General features: G+C 38.1%; 1 protein-coding gene across 2 annotated transcripts in view; it reads right to left on the bottom strand.

Annotated features, from left to right (window-relative positions):
* Lamtor5 (Late endosomal/lysosomal adaptor, MAPK and MTOR activator 5) overlaps positions 1–20,383 on the bottom strand; it is a 158,738-nt gene that overhangs the window by 99,002 nt on the left and 39,353 nt on the right. Inside the window, exons 1-2 of one of the 2 annotated variants that reach the window (XM_068393504.1) lie at positions 11,508–11,698; positions 1,399–1,460 (exon numbers count right to left, since the gene is read on the bottom strand). In XM_068393504.1, the coding sequence (XP_068249605.1) occupies positions 1,399–1,460; positions 11,508–11,599 (154 nt within the window). In that variant the 5' untranslated portion in view covers positions 11,600–11,698. Of the gene's footprint in view, positions 1–1,398; positions 1,461–11,507; positions 11,699–20,383 lie in introns of those variants that run through there. The other variant, XM_068393503.1, reaches the window with a different exon arrangement.

Here is a 20,383-nt window from a genome sequence, read left to right as displayed (position 1 = left end):
CGAAAGCTGTAACAAACAGAATTAAAACAGTTACGCTATGCATTTCAAAGAAAGTTCACTAAAAGTAAGAATGAACAACCCCGAAGGGAAAACGTTCTACAAACTGAAGTAAACAAAAAAACAATTAGATTTATAACAAGTAATAAAAAAAAATTGTAAAGCACAGCGTTGCAACTCCACCCGCATAGAGGAGTTATGTAATAATTATAGTAAATGTAGTAAAGGTGAACGAACTCCACAGAGATCGCGAACCATGAACTACTACTTAGAGGCCTGACTGCCGGCGGCCGCACGGAGATATCGTACAACACACACACAAGCGTGAACACTGAAAAGGAAACTTACTGATTTCCATACTCAGATATATACATAAACATAAAATATGTTACATATATATATGAGTACAAGAAAAGTAAGTAGTTAAGTAAAGACAAAACAACAATAATGGCTGGCCAAGCGAGGACAGGAACGGAGACATCCGATCACTGTCCGAGCCAAAAGTGAATTGAGCTATTCACAGTGTGTGAGGGGGGAAGGGGTAGCTAGCTACCCCTTCCCTACCCCCCGCTAACTAGCGAGGGGGTAGTTAACCCTCGTTAAAATTTAATGGCTCGTCATTTCAGCTCCGCCAAAATAATACCCCATGTAAATAGCGTGGTTTGTATTAGGTTACGGAACAAAGTAAAGTTTTACTTTGCCACAAATGGGTGGACATGCAAACAGCATTACTAAAAATTATGCAAAGGAGGCGATACAAGACGATTACATGCTGCCCAGATAAATGTTTTAAGTAGAGAAGGTTGATGAAAGAGTGGGTGAACAGGCATCTCTCAACACCTAGGAAGAGGAAATCAGACATCTCGTTAAATTTCAAGCTGTTTCTCAGCTTCATTACTGTACTCAACCAATAGCCAGTATTATAATTGACCAATAAAGGTTTGTTTTGTGGTTAGAACATATAAAAAAATGCAAATCCTTTATGATAATCATGATGACCCTTGGAAAACTTACATGAAATGTACAAACAGAACAGAATGAAATAGACTCCACAATTTCTTCAGGTTTCATACTTTTAAAGTGCAAAGAAATCTATGCAAGGTTAGTATTTCAGATAACTAAGAACTGAATAATGCCTCTGTCCAGTTCCTGAGATAAAAAAAAAAGGCTTGATTTTAATGCCTTTTTTTCTACAAATTAAACATGACCAGGACCACCAGTGGATATTGGGCGGTGATTGCCAGAACCTCGATAAGTCTTCATTGGCCATTTCAAGCTTTTGTCAGAATCTTACCAGTACTATAGGAAAAAGGTTTGTATTTGAGTAGTACAACACGATAGTTGATGAAAACTTATCTCAATAGCACTGGGGGGAACATTGAATGATATAATATACTATACCTCCTAAACATAGTCCTTGAGTATCTGCACATAACACACCAGAAACTCCAGTGCTGTGGTACCTGGAAAATATTTGTAACATCAACATTGCTATAAACTATAAAATGTCAGAGGTAACTCAGTGTACACAATAATATACTTCTACATCTTACAAATTTAAAATGTAAAATAAATATTAGACATAAAATGTTACTTCAGTACTAACCTACTTTACTTAAGAAGAATATGAGCTAAAATCATAATAAAAATATAGAAGAGGGCAACATGGTTATACAAAATGGGTTACTGAATGCTGAACGCAGTGCAGACATAAAGGTTGAGATGAAAATTTGGGAACAGATGATAAAAATGGTACAAAGAATAAGTAAATAAATTTTAGAAGGAATAAGAGAAAGGCAGAAGTCTCGAGAGAGAGAGAGAGAGAGAGAGAGAGAGAGAGAGAGAGAGAGAGAGAGAGAGAGAGAGAGAGAGAGAGAAGAGGATAGATATTTACACGGAGGAGAGGGGAGGTACAGAGGGAGGTGACAAGGATACAGATTAATATTTGGAATGAAGAGAATCAGAACCTCCCACCAAAAGACATTTTTGTGGAAAATGATATTTTCAATTTAAAATAAATTTTTGAATATACTTACCCGGTGGATATATATGTAGTTAACATCTCCGACGGTCGACAGATTCCAAAAACTCGCGAGCGATCGCCATGGTGGTTGCGGGGTGTGAACACCAGCACCAACTGCCGGCCAGATACCGCATATATTTCCCCAGGAATCCAGTTCTTCTCAGTCCGTAGGGTCTCTATCGGGGAGGAAGGGGGGGGGGGCCTTTAATTATATATATCCACTGGGTAAGTATATTCAAAAATTTATTTTAAATTGAAAATATCATTTTTAAATATTTAACTTAGCCGGTGGATATATATGTAGCCGATTCACACCCATGGTGGAGGGTAGAGACCAGTATTAAAACATTAAAGGAATATACGCTCAAGAGTTTTTGACAATTATTCAAAAAACAAACTTAGGTATAGGTACCTGATAAGGAAGCTGACTCTGATAATTACTCTGCCTCATTAGTCCGCTATCCTTACGAAGCCCAGCGTTCCACTCAGGGTGCTGAAAGACTTCTAGGAGCTGTTATATTTAGGGTGAACACCCCTACAACAGGACCTCATCAATACCCTTGATCTGGGCGCTCTCAAGAAACAAGTTTGACCACCCGCCAAATCAAAAGATTGCGGAAGACTTCTTAGTCTCCACATACAACCCAAAAATAAGATTAAAAGTTTCAAGAGAAGATAAAAGGATATTGGGATTAAGGGAATGTAGTGGTAGAACCTTCACACACTACTGCAGTCGCTGCTACGAATGGTCCTAACGTGTAGCAGTCCTCATAAAGAGTCTGGACATCTTTCAAATAATATGAAGCAAACACAGATTTGCTCCTCCAAAAGGTTGTGTCCATAATGCTTCTAAGGGATCTATTTTGTTTGAATGCTACTGAAGTTGCCACCGCTCTAACTTCATGAGTCTTAACTTTAAGCAATTTTAGATCATTCTCACTTAAATGAAAGTGAGCCTCTCTAATTAAAAGTCTAATAAAATAAGACAACGCATTCTTCGACATAGGTAAAGAGGGCTTTTTAACCGAACACCATAAAGCCTCTGAATTACCTCGCAGCGGTTTGGTTCTATTTAAATAAAATTTTAGAGCTCTAACGGGGCACAGAACTCTTTCAACTTCGTTCCCAACAATTTCAGACAGACTAGGAAGTTCAAACGATTTAGGCCATGGACAAGATGGTCGTTCATTTTTGGCTAAAAAACCAAGCTGAAGCGAGCATACAGCTTTATTAGCGCAGAAGCCGATATTCTTGCTGAAAGCATGTATCTCACTAACTCTCTTTGGGGTAGCCAAGCTCACTAAAAAAAGAGTTTTGAGTGTAAGATCCGAGTGAGGTTGAATTTAACGGCTCAAACCTGTCTGCCATAAGGAACTGAAGGACCACGTCCAAGTTCCAAGCAGGAGTAGAAATCTGACGCTCCTTGGAAGTCTCGAAAGACTTGAGAAGGTCTTGAAGATCTTTGTTATTAGACAGATCCAAATTTCTATGTCTAAATACTGAAGCTAACATGCTTCTGTAGCCTTTAATGGTAGATGCAGAAAGGGAGCGACCATTTCTAAGATAAAGTAGAAAGTCTGCAATCTGCGCTACAGTGGTACTGGAAGAGGAAATAGAGGAGGACTTGCACCAGTCTCTAAATACCTCCCATTTAGATTGGTAGATCCTGATGGTAGAGGATCTTTTAGACCTCGCGATCGCTCTAGCTGCCTCCTTCGAAAACCCTCGAGCTCTAGAGAGTCTTTCGATAGTCTGAAGGCAGTTAGACGAAGCGCGGGGAGACTGATGAAATCTTTCTACATGAGGCTGACGCAGGAGATCCATCCGTAACGGTAAACTTCTTGGGATGTCCACCAGCCATAGAAGTACCTCTGTGAACCATTCTCTCGACGGCCAGAGGGGAGCAACCAACGTCAACCTGGTCCCTTCATGAGGCGAACTTCTGAAGCACCTTGTTTAGGATCTTGAACGGTGGGAAGGCATAGATGTCTAGGTGAGACCAGTCCAGCAGGAAAGCGTCTATGTGGGCCGCCTCTGGATCTGGAGAGCAGTAAGTCGGGAGCCTCTTTGTCAGTGAAGTCGCAAAGAGATCTATGGTGGGTTGACCCCATGTCACCCATAGCTTCTCGCACACATCCTTGTGTAACATCCACTCCGTGGAGATGACTTGTCCTCTTCTGCTGAGGCAGTCCGCTAAGACATTCATCTCTCCTTGCACGAATCTAGTCAAAAGAGAGATGTTTCGAACCTTTGACCAAATGAGAAGGTCCCTTGCGGTGACGAAAAGGGAATGGTAGTGAGTGCCTCCTTGTTTTGAGATGTATGCCAAGGCCGTGGTATTGTCTGCATTCACCTCTACCACTTTGTTCCGAACCAGACTCTTGAAACTCTTTAAAGCTAGATGGACTGCCAGAAGTTCTTTGCAGTTTATGTGGTCTCTCTTTTGGTCTGTGAACCAAAGACCCGAGCATTCCAGATTGTCCAGTGTCGCTCCCCAACCCAAATCCGATGCGTCTGAATACAACACATGGTTTGGGTTCTTGATCGCAAGAGAAAGACCTTCTCGAAGTCTGATGTTGCTGTCCTACCAAGTCAGACATGCCTTGACTGAGTTGGAGATCGGAATAGAAATCGTCTCTAAGCCCTTCTCCTTGTTCCAATGGTGGTTTAGGTGAAACTGGAGAGGGCGAAGGTTGAGTCTCCCCAGAGAGATAAACTGTTCCAGCGATGAAAGAGTTCCCACGAGGCTCATCCAATGTCCATTTGAGGTCCTCCAGACAGCGATGAAGAGACGACGCCCTGAGTAACCAGTCGTCCAAATAAAGGGAGGCTCTGATCCCTGACAAATGTAGAAAGCTCGCTACATTTCGCATGAGCCTTGTAAAAATAAGAGGAGCAGGGCTGAGGCCGAAGCACAGTGTTCGGAACTGATACACTACTTTCCTGTACACAAACCTCAGATAATGTTGGGAGTTTGGGTGAATCGGAATGTGGAAGTATGCATCCTGAAGGTCGAGAGAGACCATCCAGTCGCCTTCTCTTACAGCTGCTAAAACAGATTTGGTAGTCTCCATCGTAAATTTTGTCTTTACAATAAACACATTGAGAGCACTTACATCTAGCACTGGCCTCCAACCTCCTGTGTTCTTCGGAACCAGGAAGAGACGGTTGTAAAAGCCTGGGGATTGAAGGTCCGATACTTTCACCACCACCCCCTTTTCCAACAAAAGAGATACTTGATGTCGCAAAGCCTGTCTCTTTGTCTCCTCTCGATACCTGGGAGAGAGGTCTATCGGAAAATTTACTAGAGGAGGTCTTCGTACAAAAGGTATTTTGTAACCCTCCTTCAGTAACAGAACTGACTCCCGGTCTGCTCCCCTCCTCTCCCAGGCCTGCCAGAAGTTCGTCAGTCTGGCACCTACCGCTGTCTGAAGCCGTGGGCAGTCAGACTCTGCCACGGGAGGATCTGGATCCTCTTCTCTTACCTCGTTTGTTATCCGGACGAGAGGTTCCCCTGCTGGGGGCTCTGCCACAAAAGGGATAAATCTTGTAGCTGGCGTGTCAAACTTTGGTTTGTTGGCATAAGAAGAAGGTAAAACCTTGCGCGCAGTCTTGGCCACTAAATCGTGAGTGTCCTTTAGAGCAAGAGACGACGCAATATCTTTAATAAGATGTTGAGGGAACAGAGTACTTGATAAGGGTGCAAAAAGAAGTTCTGACTTCTGACAAGAAGTCAGAAAGAACACAAGGTTTCTCTTTTCTTAAGAACTCCTGCAGTAAACGTAGCCGCAAGTTCATTGGGGCCATCCCTTATGGCCTTGTCCATGCATGACATTATTTGAACAGCAATATCATTTTCCGATGGAGAGACTTTCTTACTTAAGGCTTCCAGGAACCAATCCAAAATATTAAACACCTCGAACGCACGAAAAACTCCTTTAAGGAGATGATCCAGTTCTGAGGATGACCAGAAAATCTTCGAGCGTCTCATGGCTAATCGACGAGGGGAGTCTACTAGGCTTGAGAAGTCTCACTGGGCAGAGGCAGGATCTCCCAAGCTGAGAACTTCTCCTGTGTCATACCAGACGCTCCAGCGAGAGGCCAATTTAAAAGGGGGAAAGGCAAAGGAAAACTTTCCTAAACTTCTTCTAGTTTCCAACCAGTCTCCCAGTAATCGCATGGCTCTCTTGGAAGAGCGAGAGAGAACTAACTTCGTAAACGAAGAAGTCGAAGAAGCCATACCTAGAGTAAATTCAGACAGAGGCGAACGTGGAGCAGCCGTTACAAAATGAGCAGGAAAAATTTCCCTAAAGATGTTCATAATATTTTTAAAGTCAAGGGATTGTTGGACAACCCTAAGTTCCTCCTCTTCTGAATGAATCCCCAAAGGAATATTAGATGAAAGGGGATCATCAACTTCTTCTTCAGAAGGCACATCATCTGACAAAGCTAAAGTCTTGCGAGAAGGAGAAAATTCAGAATGACGTAAAGGTAAAGCCTGACAGGCTACATCAACTTGTAAATGAGCCGCAGTTAAAGTCGGGGGGACGACGTCACATCGTGACTGCAAAGAATGATGTCCTATCACACGTCGAGACTGAAGTGACTGACGTTCATCGTCACGTAGAGACAGAGGCGACTGCTGTTCGATGTCAAATCGAGACTGCGGAGACTGACGTTCGACGTCACGTCGGGTCTGTGGAGTCGGCCGCTGAACGTCACGTCGGGGCCGTGGCGACTGCAGCTCAACGTCACGTTGTGACTGCGGTGGCTGACGTTCAAAGTCTCTGTGGGACTGCAGTGACTGCTGATCAAAAGAACGACTCGACTGAACTGACTGCCGATTAACGTCACGTCGAGAAATATGCTCTGAATCACGTTGAACCGCAAAGCTGACACTAGGGATAACGTCAGAGCGACGAGACAAATCTCGTTTAGAAGGTTGAAGACCTGAATCACGTTTGCCAGCACCGTGACGAACAGCAAGCAAAGGATCCTTACGCCCAGGAACAGGATAGTAAGCTTCCATTAAAGAAGAAAGCTTTAACTGCATATCTTGCAAAACGCTTAACTTCGGGTCAACCGCACTCGAAACAGATCGTGACGTCGGTAACGTCTGTGCATGCACGTCATCGCTATGAACGGGACTCTCAAAATCAACGTCACGTTTGCTAGATGATGAAAGAGATCGCTTAACAGGAGAGTTATCCTCCGATGACGGAATACGGTCGGGGCTGTCCCAATGACTACAGCCAGGACGTTGATCCTGTCCTGAAGGGACTAATTTACGCTTCAACGGTCTCGAAACCTTTCGCTAAGACTTTTTAAGAAACGAGTCATCGGATGACGAGGAGAACTTCGTCTCTCCTGTCTTATGGTAAGGACGTGCTTGAGGAGCAACGTCTGATACCTTTGAGGGAACGTTTGTTCGTTGGTTAAAGCCTCTCGCTCCCTTTGGTCTTACGACATTCCTTCTCCCAGGGGTAGGGGAGCCTGAAAGAGGTCTCGGACTAGGTAAGCGACAAGCACGAACAGACGAATCCTCCGGAAAAACACTAAACACATTTGTTGCACTTTTCACTTTATCACTTTCACCCTTCAAAATCTTTACGTCGGACATAAGTTGATTCCTGTCCGAGGCCAGCGATTCAACCTTCTCACCCAATGCCTGAATAGCCATTAACATATCTCTGAGAGAAGGTTCATTAGAGCCAGTAGGGGGTTCTGAAACTACCACTAAAGGGGGAGGAAAAGGTTCAGGGGCATGGGAAGAGGAAAATTCTTGTGATCGAGAAGAGCTTCTTCTAACCCTATCTCTTTCGAGTTTTAGAGTATATTTTTCATACTCCAACCACTCGAATTCAGACAAAACAACACATTCCTGACATCGATCCCCTAATCAACAAGGTTTACCCCGCCAATTAATACAAATAGAATGAGGATCGATGGAGGCTTTAGGAAGGCGTTTATTACAGCCTTTAGAACATTTACGATAGACAGGAGAAGGGTCAGCCATTGTGAAAATTTCAAAGAAAGTCCAAAAAAAAAAAATAAGCCAAGTTCAGCAACCAAAAAATCAAAAAAGTAATTCAAGAGTTTTATCGAAGATAAACCAACACGGCGAAAGCAATAAAACCCTGAAAAAGTACTTCACCAATCAGTTGAAAACATTGAGGTAAAGCGCGAGCGGAATCAATGTTGTCATTACAACCGACAGAGAAGAATTGGATTCCTGGGGAAATATATGCGGTATCTGGCCGGCAGTTGGCGCTGGTGTTCACACCCCGCAACCACCATGGCGATCGCTCGCGAGTTTTTGGAATCTGTCGACCGTCGGAGACGTTAGCTACATATATATCCACCGGCTAAGTTAAATATCTAAAAACAAAGTGGATGAGGAAAACAAGGGTATAAAACACAAAAGTGCATATAAAGATCAAAACTAGTGTACATGAAAAGAATAAATGCTGAATGAACAAGATGTTGATTTGAAAGAAATAAAAAGGAATGCAAAGTTAGAGAAGACTTTGGAATAATTAAAAATGCTAAAAATCTAAATCACCAGCAATAACAAATGATTAATTCCAAGCACGCTGAAGAGCTGATCAGAATAAATTTAAACATGATAAAAGAAGAGAAAGGATCATGAGGTTGTAAAGAGAGTGTAGTATTGCAAAAAGGGAGAACATCTTCACTACAATGTAAAAAGCATAGAAGAGCAGCACTGCCAAAGTAAGCTATGAAAATATAGAAGATGATAGAAAGGGAAAGGTTAAGACAAACTTAAAATTTAAAATTTTTGCTTGGCTTCGTGCCATGAAAATCTTCCGCTGACAGGATCTTTATAATGAGGGGACTACTGTACATAAATAATACCAGGATAAAATTAGGATACTGTATCCCGCTGACAGGATCTTTATAATGAGGGGACTACATAAATAATACCAGGATAAAATTAGGATACTGTATCTTATCAAATATCTAAAAATATTAGGAAACCACAAGACGGAGTAAAAAGACAAGCTGATATGCAATACACACAAAAAGGGTAAATGAAATATTCCTTTAAAGGTTTAAAGGTCACTCATGAATGGCAGAGGCAAGGGACAGTGACAATGCCCTATCAAGCAGGACAATGCCCTAGAGAATGACCATACTGTATATACATATGGTCAGCAACCAAGCCCCCTCTCCACCCAACCTAGGACCAAGGAGGGCCAGGCAATAGCTGTTGATGACTCAGCAGATAATCCTATAAGCTCCCCCAAACCCCCCATCTTTAGCTCACAAGGATGGTGAGGTTGCAGCCACCAAAGGAGCTAACGAATTAGACCAGGACTCAAACCCTAGTCTGGCAATCACCAGTCAGGGACGTTATCACATAGGCCACCACAGCGATAATAGATTGAGATATGTACAGGAAGTAAGGATATGATCTGCAATGACAATTATGTGTCTTCAACTTTGGTAGAAAATTTGCCTTAGTGCAACGATTAAAAAATCAGTCGCAGGTCCAACTTATCATTGGGATGTTTGGGGAACTGAGAACTTGTTTATTGCTAGCAACTGACTATGACCTTTCATTCAAAATCCAGGTCTCTGCAAACAAAACTTAAGGAAATCTACAGAACGTTGGCATGCTCTCAGGTTTGAGACCCTTCCATATAAGTTATGTTTATAAACCAGAAACATTTTGATAATTAAATTCTATGCAGTTATAGTAGTTCAGAATTAACTGCAGACACTTGAGAAGTATGTGTGCTTTCATGTGTGGTGATATTATTGTAAACTGTAATCAAGGCAATTTTAAACTGAATAGTACATATTCAGATCAATTAATATTCTTTACAAATTGATGCAGTCTAAAAAAAACAAAAAAAACAGACCTGATAAAAAATAAAATAAATAGTAAATAAATCCTTAGACTAAGCTAAAACATCAAATGAAACTCCCCAATACAGAATAGGGTAGCCTAAAGCTGTTTGTAATTTACATTTATACCCTAGCTTGGGTGACAGGCTGTAGGATAACATACATAGTCAAAATAAAGTAAACTAGAGGGCCACTCAGTTGAGTGCAGACCTTAGCCTCGGCAGCTTATTTTTTGACCTTTTGCTCAACCTTGACCTTAACATGTATTAATTGGTGTGAATTTTCATACCCTCAAATATGAACCAAGTTTGAAGTCTCTGTGACAATGATGTCCAAACTTATGGCTGATTGTATGAATTGGACATTTTGCTTGACTGTGACCTTGACCTTCAAAAAATTTAATAATTTCCAGCTTTTACATAACAGTTAACCCCTGCAAGTTTCATTACTCTACGATTAAAATTGTGGCCAGGAAGCTGTTCACAAACAAACAAACAAAACAGGGGTGAAATAAGAACATGGGACCCCTATCAATAAGATGTAGCTACATTCATATCACATAAATATATTCAACTAAAGAATAAATCCCAATATAGTTTGTAGTCTGGTGAACAAAAACGCCATTTGTTTGAGTTGAGGTAACAAAGAGGTAGTGGGGGGTGCCGGCACATTAAGGACACGCTGATGAATGTAAGGTTAGGCGTGAGTACCTTAGGTTACGATATTCCTCCAATTAAACTTACCCTTATTTTACACCTGACCCGAACCATATCCACCAATCTACAAACCTTCCTTTACTAACCTAACGGCAAAGCATGCTTTCCAGAGACAGCAAGTGCAATTCACCTTCCTTTCTTAAATATGCTAATCGTAGTCTTTACTCTATGCTTCAGAAATATATCATGAATTTATCATTTTTGGTGATAAAAACAAGTGTTTGTAGATCAGTGGACAGAGGTTGGCTTGGGCATAGAAAAAATGGAAGTTCAATCTAATTGTACTAAATCAAAGACATGGCCTAAGCTGAAGTAATACCATTCAATCAATATCACATCTGCATGTCATTAACAAGAGTGATTTCGCCCGTCAAATTACCTCTACCAGGGCTATAGTATTTGGCGGGTGCGTCTGCCGTTCTACAAACTACATTAGAACATACACAGGATTTGTTCATAGCAGAAAATAGACCTACTTTCTCACTTACAGGCCTAGAAAAGTAACCTACAGTTCTCCCAAATTTTGAACCCCCATAACCCTCAACAGGCTAAATGGAGCTCCATCAATACTAAGCTGAATCAGTATGGCTTTACAAATACCGTACAGTAAGCATTAGCCTAGTCTAGCCTAGGCCTTAGACATGAGCACAAAATAATTGTATAAATATTATCAGGATACCAATGGTATTATTGTAGTGTATTACAGGGCAATGTAACCTAGGAAAAAAACTACTTTTTCTTGTAGAAAAAAAAACACCAGAAGTAGTAACAATTATAACAAATTAACACGAAGTTTAATCTAGATCACATGACTATGTATAAGACACATGAGTCACGGGACATGATTAACAATTGGGCTCGTCTACGCCTCCTTCGAAAGTTAATTTAACATTACTTACACGTCATCCAGGCATTTTTCCAGAGATTTCTCCATGATATTTTCACTTTCGTTTACACAAAATACACTCGATGCTTCAATAACCTGTGGCATTAACACCTAGGTGTAGTTGTGTGCTGTGACTTGTGATGTTTTCGTCTGCTCAGAGTCGTAGGAAGCAAGTTCCTCGTTGCTCTCTCCACAACACACTAATTGTGGGCACACTACTAGATAAAGCAAAGAAGTTTATTATCATTAATTACCTCCTACAAATACAGCACAGCTACCATACTTTTACTTCTAACTTCCAGGGTCTGTCTTGTATATCAGGTGACATTTTTAGTTGGTGTTTCAAAATTCCCTAATTCTATGTCATCGCTACTAAATTTTCTTAATTCGTTACAACTAAACATATGCTCTGTTGTATCATCTGCCCCGCTAAACAACACACAAAGCCTATCCTTATCATTCCCGTTTCTATAATTTTATTTTAATTCTATCATATTTAACTTTGTTTTCATAATTATTAGTTTCCTTATTGATAAGTTCTATGTAATCTCTTCTGCCATTACTATTTACAAACCTCAGTTTGGTCATTTCGTTTTTTTTTTTCCTTCTATTTTTTCCTTTTGACTTCATTTGCCACTTGGTACAGAGGCTATATGACCCTACCCAAGACTAGAGAACAATAGTTTTATTTTGGAGCGTCCTTCTCCTATAAGAGCTGCTTACCATAGCTAAATAGTCTCTTCTACCCTTGCCAAGAGGAAAGTAACCAACGAACAATTAAACATTGCAGTAGTTAACCCCTTGAGTGAAGAGGAATCATTTGATAATCTCAGTGTTGTTAGGTGTATGAGGAAATAATAGAATGTGGTAAGAATAGGCTAGACTATTCGGTATATGAGTAGGCAAAGACAGAATATTCCGTAACCAGAGAGAGGGATCCAATGTAGTACTGGCTAGCCAGTCAAAGGACCCAAATAACTCTAGCGGTAGTATCCCAACGAGTGGTTGGTACCCTGTCCAACCTATTACCTACTTTCCTATAACCTATACCTAATTCTCTGTCCTCTGTAGTCTCTTTATCTCAGTTTGTGTCAAATCTATAATGTTTGTTTCATACAAAAATAGGTGGTAAAGCAATACTATTCTAAAATGTTTCGATATTAGTACTTTATTACAAAATTTCTCGATAACTGAATACGTTAAGCAAGCTAGTTTTTGGGCTTCTATCATTACCATTTTCTGAGTTTTACATATGTTCCCATTACTGCTTAGTTTAATTCCCAAGTATGTTAAATTTTCTACTATTTTGATTTCCTCTATGTGATCTGGCTATTCTTTCATGCTGTAAACCATAATATTACTCCTTTCTTTACTTATTTCGAACCCACTTTTTACCAGTTTTATGTTGCACTTCGCATTATCTATATCCTCTTCAATCACCAAGGCATCATCTATAAAAATGATTATTCTATCACTATTAAATGATTTCTAAAAACGTTTTCTTCCTCTTCTATTTTCTTCATGACTATATACGTAATTAGTTTAAAAAGTGAAGTTCATCCTGTACAACTCTGTTTTATTTCACTCGTAACCTCCATTTCTTGTTCTACACCTTTTCATACGTCAATGCCTGTAGTATCTCCTTGGTGAATATTTACCACTGCACTTATGATTTTGGTGTTGATTCTGTATTCTTTTAAAACTTCTACTAACACCTCCTTTTTTACAGAGTCGAAAGCTTTACTAGTCTTTGGCAGTTATCATAAGGGTTTCCTATTTCTATAGCTCTCTTCTACACAGTACTATTCTTTCTTAGCCATTTGTTAACTTTACTTCTACAGTAGAAACGTCGAAGTCAATGACAATATCAACGTTAAGCTATTTTTTTTTAAGATTGCAAATTTGGCCTTAGTTTTATTAAGTACTTCAATTAATATAATATGACAATACATAAATTGTAAGTTAGCGATGCATAGCACTTAAAACTACATTTTTTTTTTATACAAACAGCTTTATGTGATCCAAAAGACTAATGCAATGGAAAGATGATGTATTAGTAATTATCAGAATAAGCTTAGTTTAATTGAATATATTATGATTAAAGAATAGCTTTATCTCATCATCATCTCCTACGCCTATTGACGCAAAGGGCCTCAGTTAGATTTCGCCAGTCGTCTCTATCTTGAGCTTTGAAATCAATACTTCTTCATTCAGTTCGTACTTCAGATTTCATAGTCCTCAGCCATGTAGGCCTGGGTTTTCCAACTCTTCCAAAATCGTACCCTGCTAGATTGTGTAGTTGATATACTACCGCTAGAGAGTTATTGGATCCTTTTCTCTGGTTACGGTTTATTTTCACTTCGCCTACACATACACCGAATAGTCTGGCCTATTCTTTAAATGTTTCCTCTGTCCTCATACACCTGACAACACTGATATTACCAAACAATTCTTCTTCACCCAAGGGGTTAACTACTGCAATGTAATTGTTCAGTGGCCATTTTCCTCTTGGTAAGGATAGAAGAGACTCTTTAGCTATGATAAGCAGATCTTCTATAGGAGAAGGGCACTTCTAAATTAAACCATTGTTCTCTAGTCTTGGATAGTGCCATAATCTGTGTACCATGGTCTTCCACTGTCTTGGGTTAGAGTTCTCTTGCTTGAGGGTTCACTCGGGCACATTATTCTATCTTATTTCTCTTCCTCTGGATTTGTTAAAGTTTTTATAGTTTATATTGGAAATATTAATTTGATGTTATTGTTCTTAGAATATTCCAGTCTTTTATTGCTTCCTTTCCTCACTGGGCTATTTTCCCTGTTGGAGCCCCTGGGCTTATTGCATCCTGTTTTTCTAACTAGGGTTGTAGCTTAGTACGTATTAATAATAATAATAATAATAATAATAATAATAATAATAATAATAATAATAATAATATCGATCTACATCAAGGCGTCAGGACTCTAAATGTCTCACGCATTGCGTATTTACGCGTCTACAGTTTGATGAGGTTCCATTTTGGCATGAGAGGTACTTCGTTTAAAGTCTAAATAAACTTCCACGGGGGATAAGACACACACACGCACTCTCTCTCTCTCTCTCTCTCTCTCTCTCTCTCTCTCTCTCTCTCTCTCTCTCTCTCTCTCTCTCTCTCTCTCGTGTATGCGTTATCAATTCATCAAATTACCTTTAATCAGGTTCAAATACTTACCCATTCAGATTTATTTTCAGCAAGCCTCCTTGAGTTTCCGTCTCTCTCTCTCTCTCTCTCTCTCTCTCTCTCTCTCTCTCTCTCTCTCTCTCTCTCTCTCTCTCTCTCTCTGGGTAGAGTTCTCTTGCTCGAGGGTACACTCTGGCACATTATTCTATCTGATTTCTCTTCCTCTTGTTTTTTTTTTTTAAGTTTTTATAGTTTATATATGAAAGATCTATCTTAATATGGTTACTGTTCTTAGAATATTTAATTTTGATTGTTTATTACTTCTCTTGTAGTTTATTTATTTCCTTATTTCAACTCCTCACTGGGCTATTCTTCCCTATTGGAGACCTTGGGCTTATAGCATCTTTCTCTTCCAATAAGAGTTGTAGCTTCGCTTGTATTGTATATATATATATATATATATATATATATATATATATATATATATATATATATATATATATATATATATATATATATATATATATATACAGTATATAAAGTATTGATATTTCAACAACTTTCACAAGACTAAAGCTGTTGAGAAAATTTATTAGAAGTATCATTTTTAGCATTATTATCATTTTATTACTTGCTAAGCTACAACCCTAGTTGGAAGAGCAAGATGCAATAAGCCTAAGGGCTCCAAGAGGGAAAAATATCCCAGTGAGGAAAGGAAACAAGGAAATAAATAAACTACAAGAGAAGTAATGAACAATTGACATAGAATATTTTAAAGACATTAACATCAAAACAGATATTTCATATATAAACTATAAAGAGACTTATGTCACCTGGTTCAACATAAAACCACTTGCTGCAAGTTTGAACTTTTGAAGTTCCACCGATTCAACTACCCGACTAGGAAGATTATTTATTTATCATTTCCAAAATAAAATAAGCAAAAGAGGATTTAGCGTAAGACTAATACTTACTTACTTTACTTCAAGGGCAGCTTTTCCGGTCCCGTACAGCAGGGGAACACTACTCTCTACAGGACCTCCACGATCTTTTTATGATGTTCATTCGGGAGCATTTAACCTTTCACAATGCGTATTGCCCGCTTACTGTTAGATCGTCATTATCGAAGCACTCGCTGAATAAGAAAGTTTTCAATTTCCTCTTGAAAACCTTAATATCTTCAATCAATTGGATGTCTCGTGGGAACTAATTGTGTAGTCTCGGGGCCGCATACTATCGGTCCGATGACGCACCAGTCTCGGTTCGCTCTCGGTTCGGTCTAGGTACTGGGGTGTTCACACCTTCGGTCCGATCAGTAGTGTCTTAGCAAAATTATAAATATAAGGAAAAAGCATAAATGTATAGGAAAATTGTTCACTGATACTAAGAAATGTGCTTAAGCAGTGAACATTAGCCTGTTATTGTACATATTGATTTTTTACTATCATGATCGGAGCGAAACTGGAGCGTGAGCGGACTGGAGCGCCAGTGTGAATGCTTCCATTTAAAATTATGTAACAACATATATCTAGGTTCTAATAGTTTGAAACCATCCTGCTTAATGAAATTAATAAAATTTAGTGCAAGTAAGAATGGGTCTTAATGACACCCAATGAGGTCTAAGCAGATAGAAATTAATCTTCATGGGTCAGTAACATCATTCTCAGTAACGTCATCAATCGGAGCCAATGACACCATGATCGTCGATAAACGTTTGTCACTTTTAACAAAGCGAATATCTGGTCACTTGACATTGAAGAACAGGAGCTTTCAAAACAACAATGATAATCTCAATTAAGAACAAAGCATTGTTCGTGATTTACTGAGCGTGGCGAAATGTAAGGGAGGGATAGACTGAAGAAAATAAGATAAATAATTTTTTTTGACGTGGTGTCACATATATCTTCGAAAGCATTTAGGAAAATAAAAAAAAAATAAAAATTGCAAGCGAACAAGTTTTCAAGAGGGGAAATAAATAAGGGAGACAAGCAATTTCTTATTCTCTTTATTTCAGATACTCACGCACACTCATATATATATATATATATATATATATATATATATATATATATATATATATATATATATATATATATTTATATGTATATATACATTTATATAGATATATATATATATATATATATATATATATACATATATATATATATGCATATATATACACACATATATATGTATATATACATGCATGTATATATATATATATATATATATATATATATATATATATATATACATATATATATACCTGTATATATATATATATATATACCTGTATATATATACAGTATATGTGTGTATACATATAAATGCATGTGTATGTATCACCAATCGCATACCCTTGACCTGACTGCATTGTTTAATCAATCGAAAAAAAAAACGTGTTATTACCGCATGTAACATTAAAAACCCGAAATGCACGTGTTTCAAAACTCGGCGATATTGGATACATTTTTTTTTAATCTTTCATGATACCTCATCAGTTAATAAACTGTTTATTTCTTCGAAAGAAGCAAAGTAAAAAACAAGTAATTCATTAGGTAGTGTCATAGCCTCTGTACCAAAGTCTTCCACTGTCTTGGGTTAAAGTTCTCTTGCTTGAGGGTACACTCGGGCACATTATTCTATCTAATTTCTCTTCCTCTTGGTTTATCGAAGTTTTTTTTATAGTTTATATAGAAAATATTTATCTTGATGTTGTAACTGTTCCTGAAATATTTTATTTTTCCTTGTTTTCTTTCCTCGCTGGGCTATTTTTCCTTTTGGGGCCCCTGGGCTTATAGCATCCTGTTTTTGCAACTAGGGTTGTAGCTTAGCAAGTAATAATGATAAAAATAATAATGAAAATAATAATAATAATAATAATAATAATAATAATAATAACAATAGTAATACTAATGATAATAATGATAATAATAATAATAATAATGATAACAACAATAATAATAATAACAATAACAACATTAATAATAATAACAACAACAGCAACGATAATAATAATAATAATAATAATAATAATAATAATAATAATAATAATAATAATAATGAGTGATGGTGCCAGCGGGACAGTAAGGGTGGTACAGTCATGAAGACATGGAAGACATTAATAACACTGAATCATTGAAAATTGTAGTGCTTAATTACGGTACCCAACAAATGTGTGTGTGTGTGTGTTTTTAGCTTTTCGGGGCTTGCGGGCATCAATAATAAATATTAACTTTCCCACCGTCAAACTATCAAAGACATTTTTCATTGGGAAAGCCACGGTTGATATTAACGCGTGAGGAAATCGATCACACATCTAGTGCCGATTAACATTTGGAATGTTCTCCTGTCTATATTTTGTATAAGTATGGGACTACATTATAGATTCATAAATGGGAATCTTGTAAAAGCTTTCGGGCAATAAAATATTCATCGGCATTCAACGCTCCCTATGTTCACATACTTACACTCTTACAAACCGACCTGTATTTTGAAATAATTTTACCAGCCCACTGCAGTTATTATTATTATTATTATTATTATTATTATTATTATTATTATTATTATTAGCTTAGATAGAGCCTTAGTTGTAAAAGCAGGATGCTATAAGCCCAAGGGCTCCAGCAGGGAGAATAGCCCAGTGAGGGAAGGAAATAGGAAATAGATAGAATAGTGTTCTAGGTGTACCATGAAGCTAGAGAACTCTAATCCAAGACAGTGGAAGAACACAGTACAGAGGCTATGACACTACCCAAAACTAGAGAACAATGGTTTGATCTTGGAGTGTTCTTCTCCTAGAAGAGCTGCTTACCATAGCTAAAGAGTCATCTCTATCCTTACCAAGAGGAAAGTAACCATTGAACAATTACAGTCCAGTAGTTAACCCCTTGAGTGAAGAATATTTTTTGAGTCATATCAGTATTATAAGGTGTATGGAGAAAGAGAAAAATGTGTAATGAATAGGCCAGACTATTCGTTGTATGTATAGGCAAAGGAATAATGAGCCGTAACCAGAGAGGGATCCACTGTAGTAAGTTCTGGCCAGTCAAAGGAATCACTAACTCCCTCAGAAGCACAATAGATTTTCAAAAGTGTGCCTCACCCTGGAGTCGAACCTGGTCTAGCTAGACACGAATATTAACTATCACACCTCTAAGTCCACATGTAACTTATAGCAATAAATAAATAAAAACAAAACCTAGAGGATCACTCAGCAGAGCGCAGAACTCTACCGCGGTAGCTTGTTTCTCAACCTTTTGCTCAATATTGACCTTGACCTTTGACCTTAACAAGTATTAATTGACGTGGATTTTCATACACTCAAATGTGAACCAAGTTTGAAGTCTCTGTGGCAACGATGTCCAAACCTAGGGCTGATTACGTGAATTGGACATTTTGATTGACAGTGACCTTTGACCTTGACCTTCCAAAATTTAATCATTTCAAGCTTTTTACATAACAGCTACTACCTGAAAGTTTCACCGATTAAAATTGTGGCCAAGAAGCTGTTCACAAACAAACACACACACGCACAAACAGGGGACAAAGACACAACCTCCTTCCAACTTCGTTGGCGGAGGTAATTACTGATTAATCAATTGATCATACCTGACAGGCTGTCAACAACAATTCTCAGGTAATTAATGATTCTGCCAAGAGGAAGGTTATCTATGTGGAAGTTGTAAACAGGTTAATAGCGCTCGTTCCATTCATCGAGTATTCATGAAGACATTCTTCTATCGTTCCTACTAATGGAGTTCTTAGGCTATTCTGGTTATTCAATATGAGGTATAGCTTGGCCGTGAATATCATTAATAATAATAATAATAATAATAATAATAAAACAAAGGTTAATGTTATATATATATATATATATATATATATATATATATATATATATATATATATATATATATGTATGTATGTATATATATATATATATATATATATATATATATATATATGTATATATATATATACATATATATATATATACACATGTGTGTGTGTGTGTGTGTGTTTTGCATGTGTGTATGTGTTTGTGTGAAGTACTTGTTCTGAATTATTATAAGTAAGTAAAGTGTGCTTAAGTATTTTACTTTTAGCGAGATAATTTCTATATTCCCATTGAAAATTCCCAATTTCCTTCTCAGTAACAATAATACTAACAATGAAGTATTTCATCGCTAAACTATGTTAAAATAATCTCAAGTTAAAATATTCACTTTGGAAAGCTATTTTTAAATGAGGCAATATTTTTAGCTTAGGAAAACTGAAATCACCTAAGCACGACCAGAAGTGACTTCAATTTTGCCAAAAATATTTCTAACATTGACTGGGCAAAATTTTTAAATATATCAGAACACAAGTTCGTATTAAACTAACTTGAAAGGTGATAAGAAAGCCTTGCTTCTCGCAAGACACAAACCCCTTCATGAATATGACTATTCTTGTCATACAGTGTCACTGATGACGGGCTGCCAACGCAAGAGCCAGTGTCCAGCAAAAGGCTGAGCAATCTACCATGCAAGCAAGCAAGTATCACTGATCAGTGTAAATCTAGACACCGAGAGGACGAGACCTATTTGCGAGGCGGTCTCCCTGAGTCCTCACTGTCATCTCTCGTCGGCTGGAATACTTCATAATCTTTCTGGTATTCACACAGAAGGTAAAGTTATACTACGATCTATAACGATGCAAATTCCGTTAGATAATATCCGGTTCGAAT

This window comes from Palaemon carinicauda, chromosome 19, assembly GCF_036898095.1.
Source record: "Palaemon carinicauda isolate YSFRI2023 chromosome 19, ASM3689809v2, whole genome shotgun sequence".
Lineage (NCBI taxonomy): Eukaryota > Metazoa > Arthropoda > Malacostraca > Decapoda > Palaemonidae > Palaemon > Palaemon carinicauda.
The sequence above is the reverse complement of the archived record's forward strand: the minus strand, read 5'-3'. Positions and strand labels throughout refer to the sequence as shown.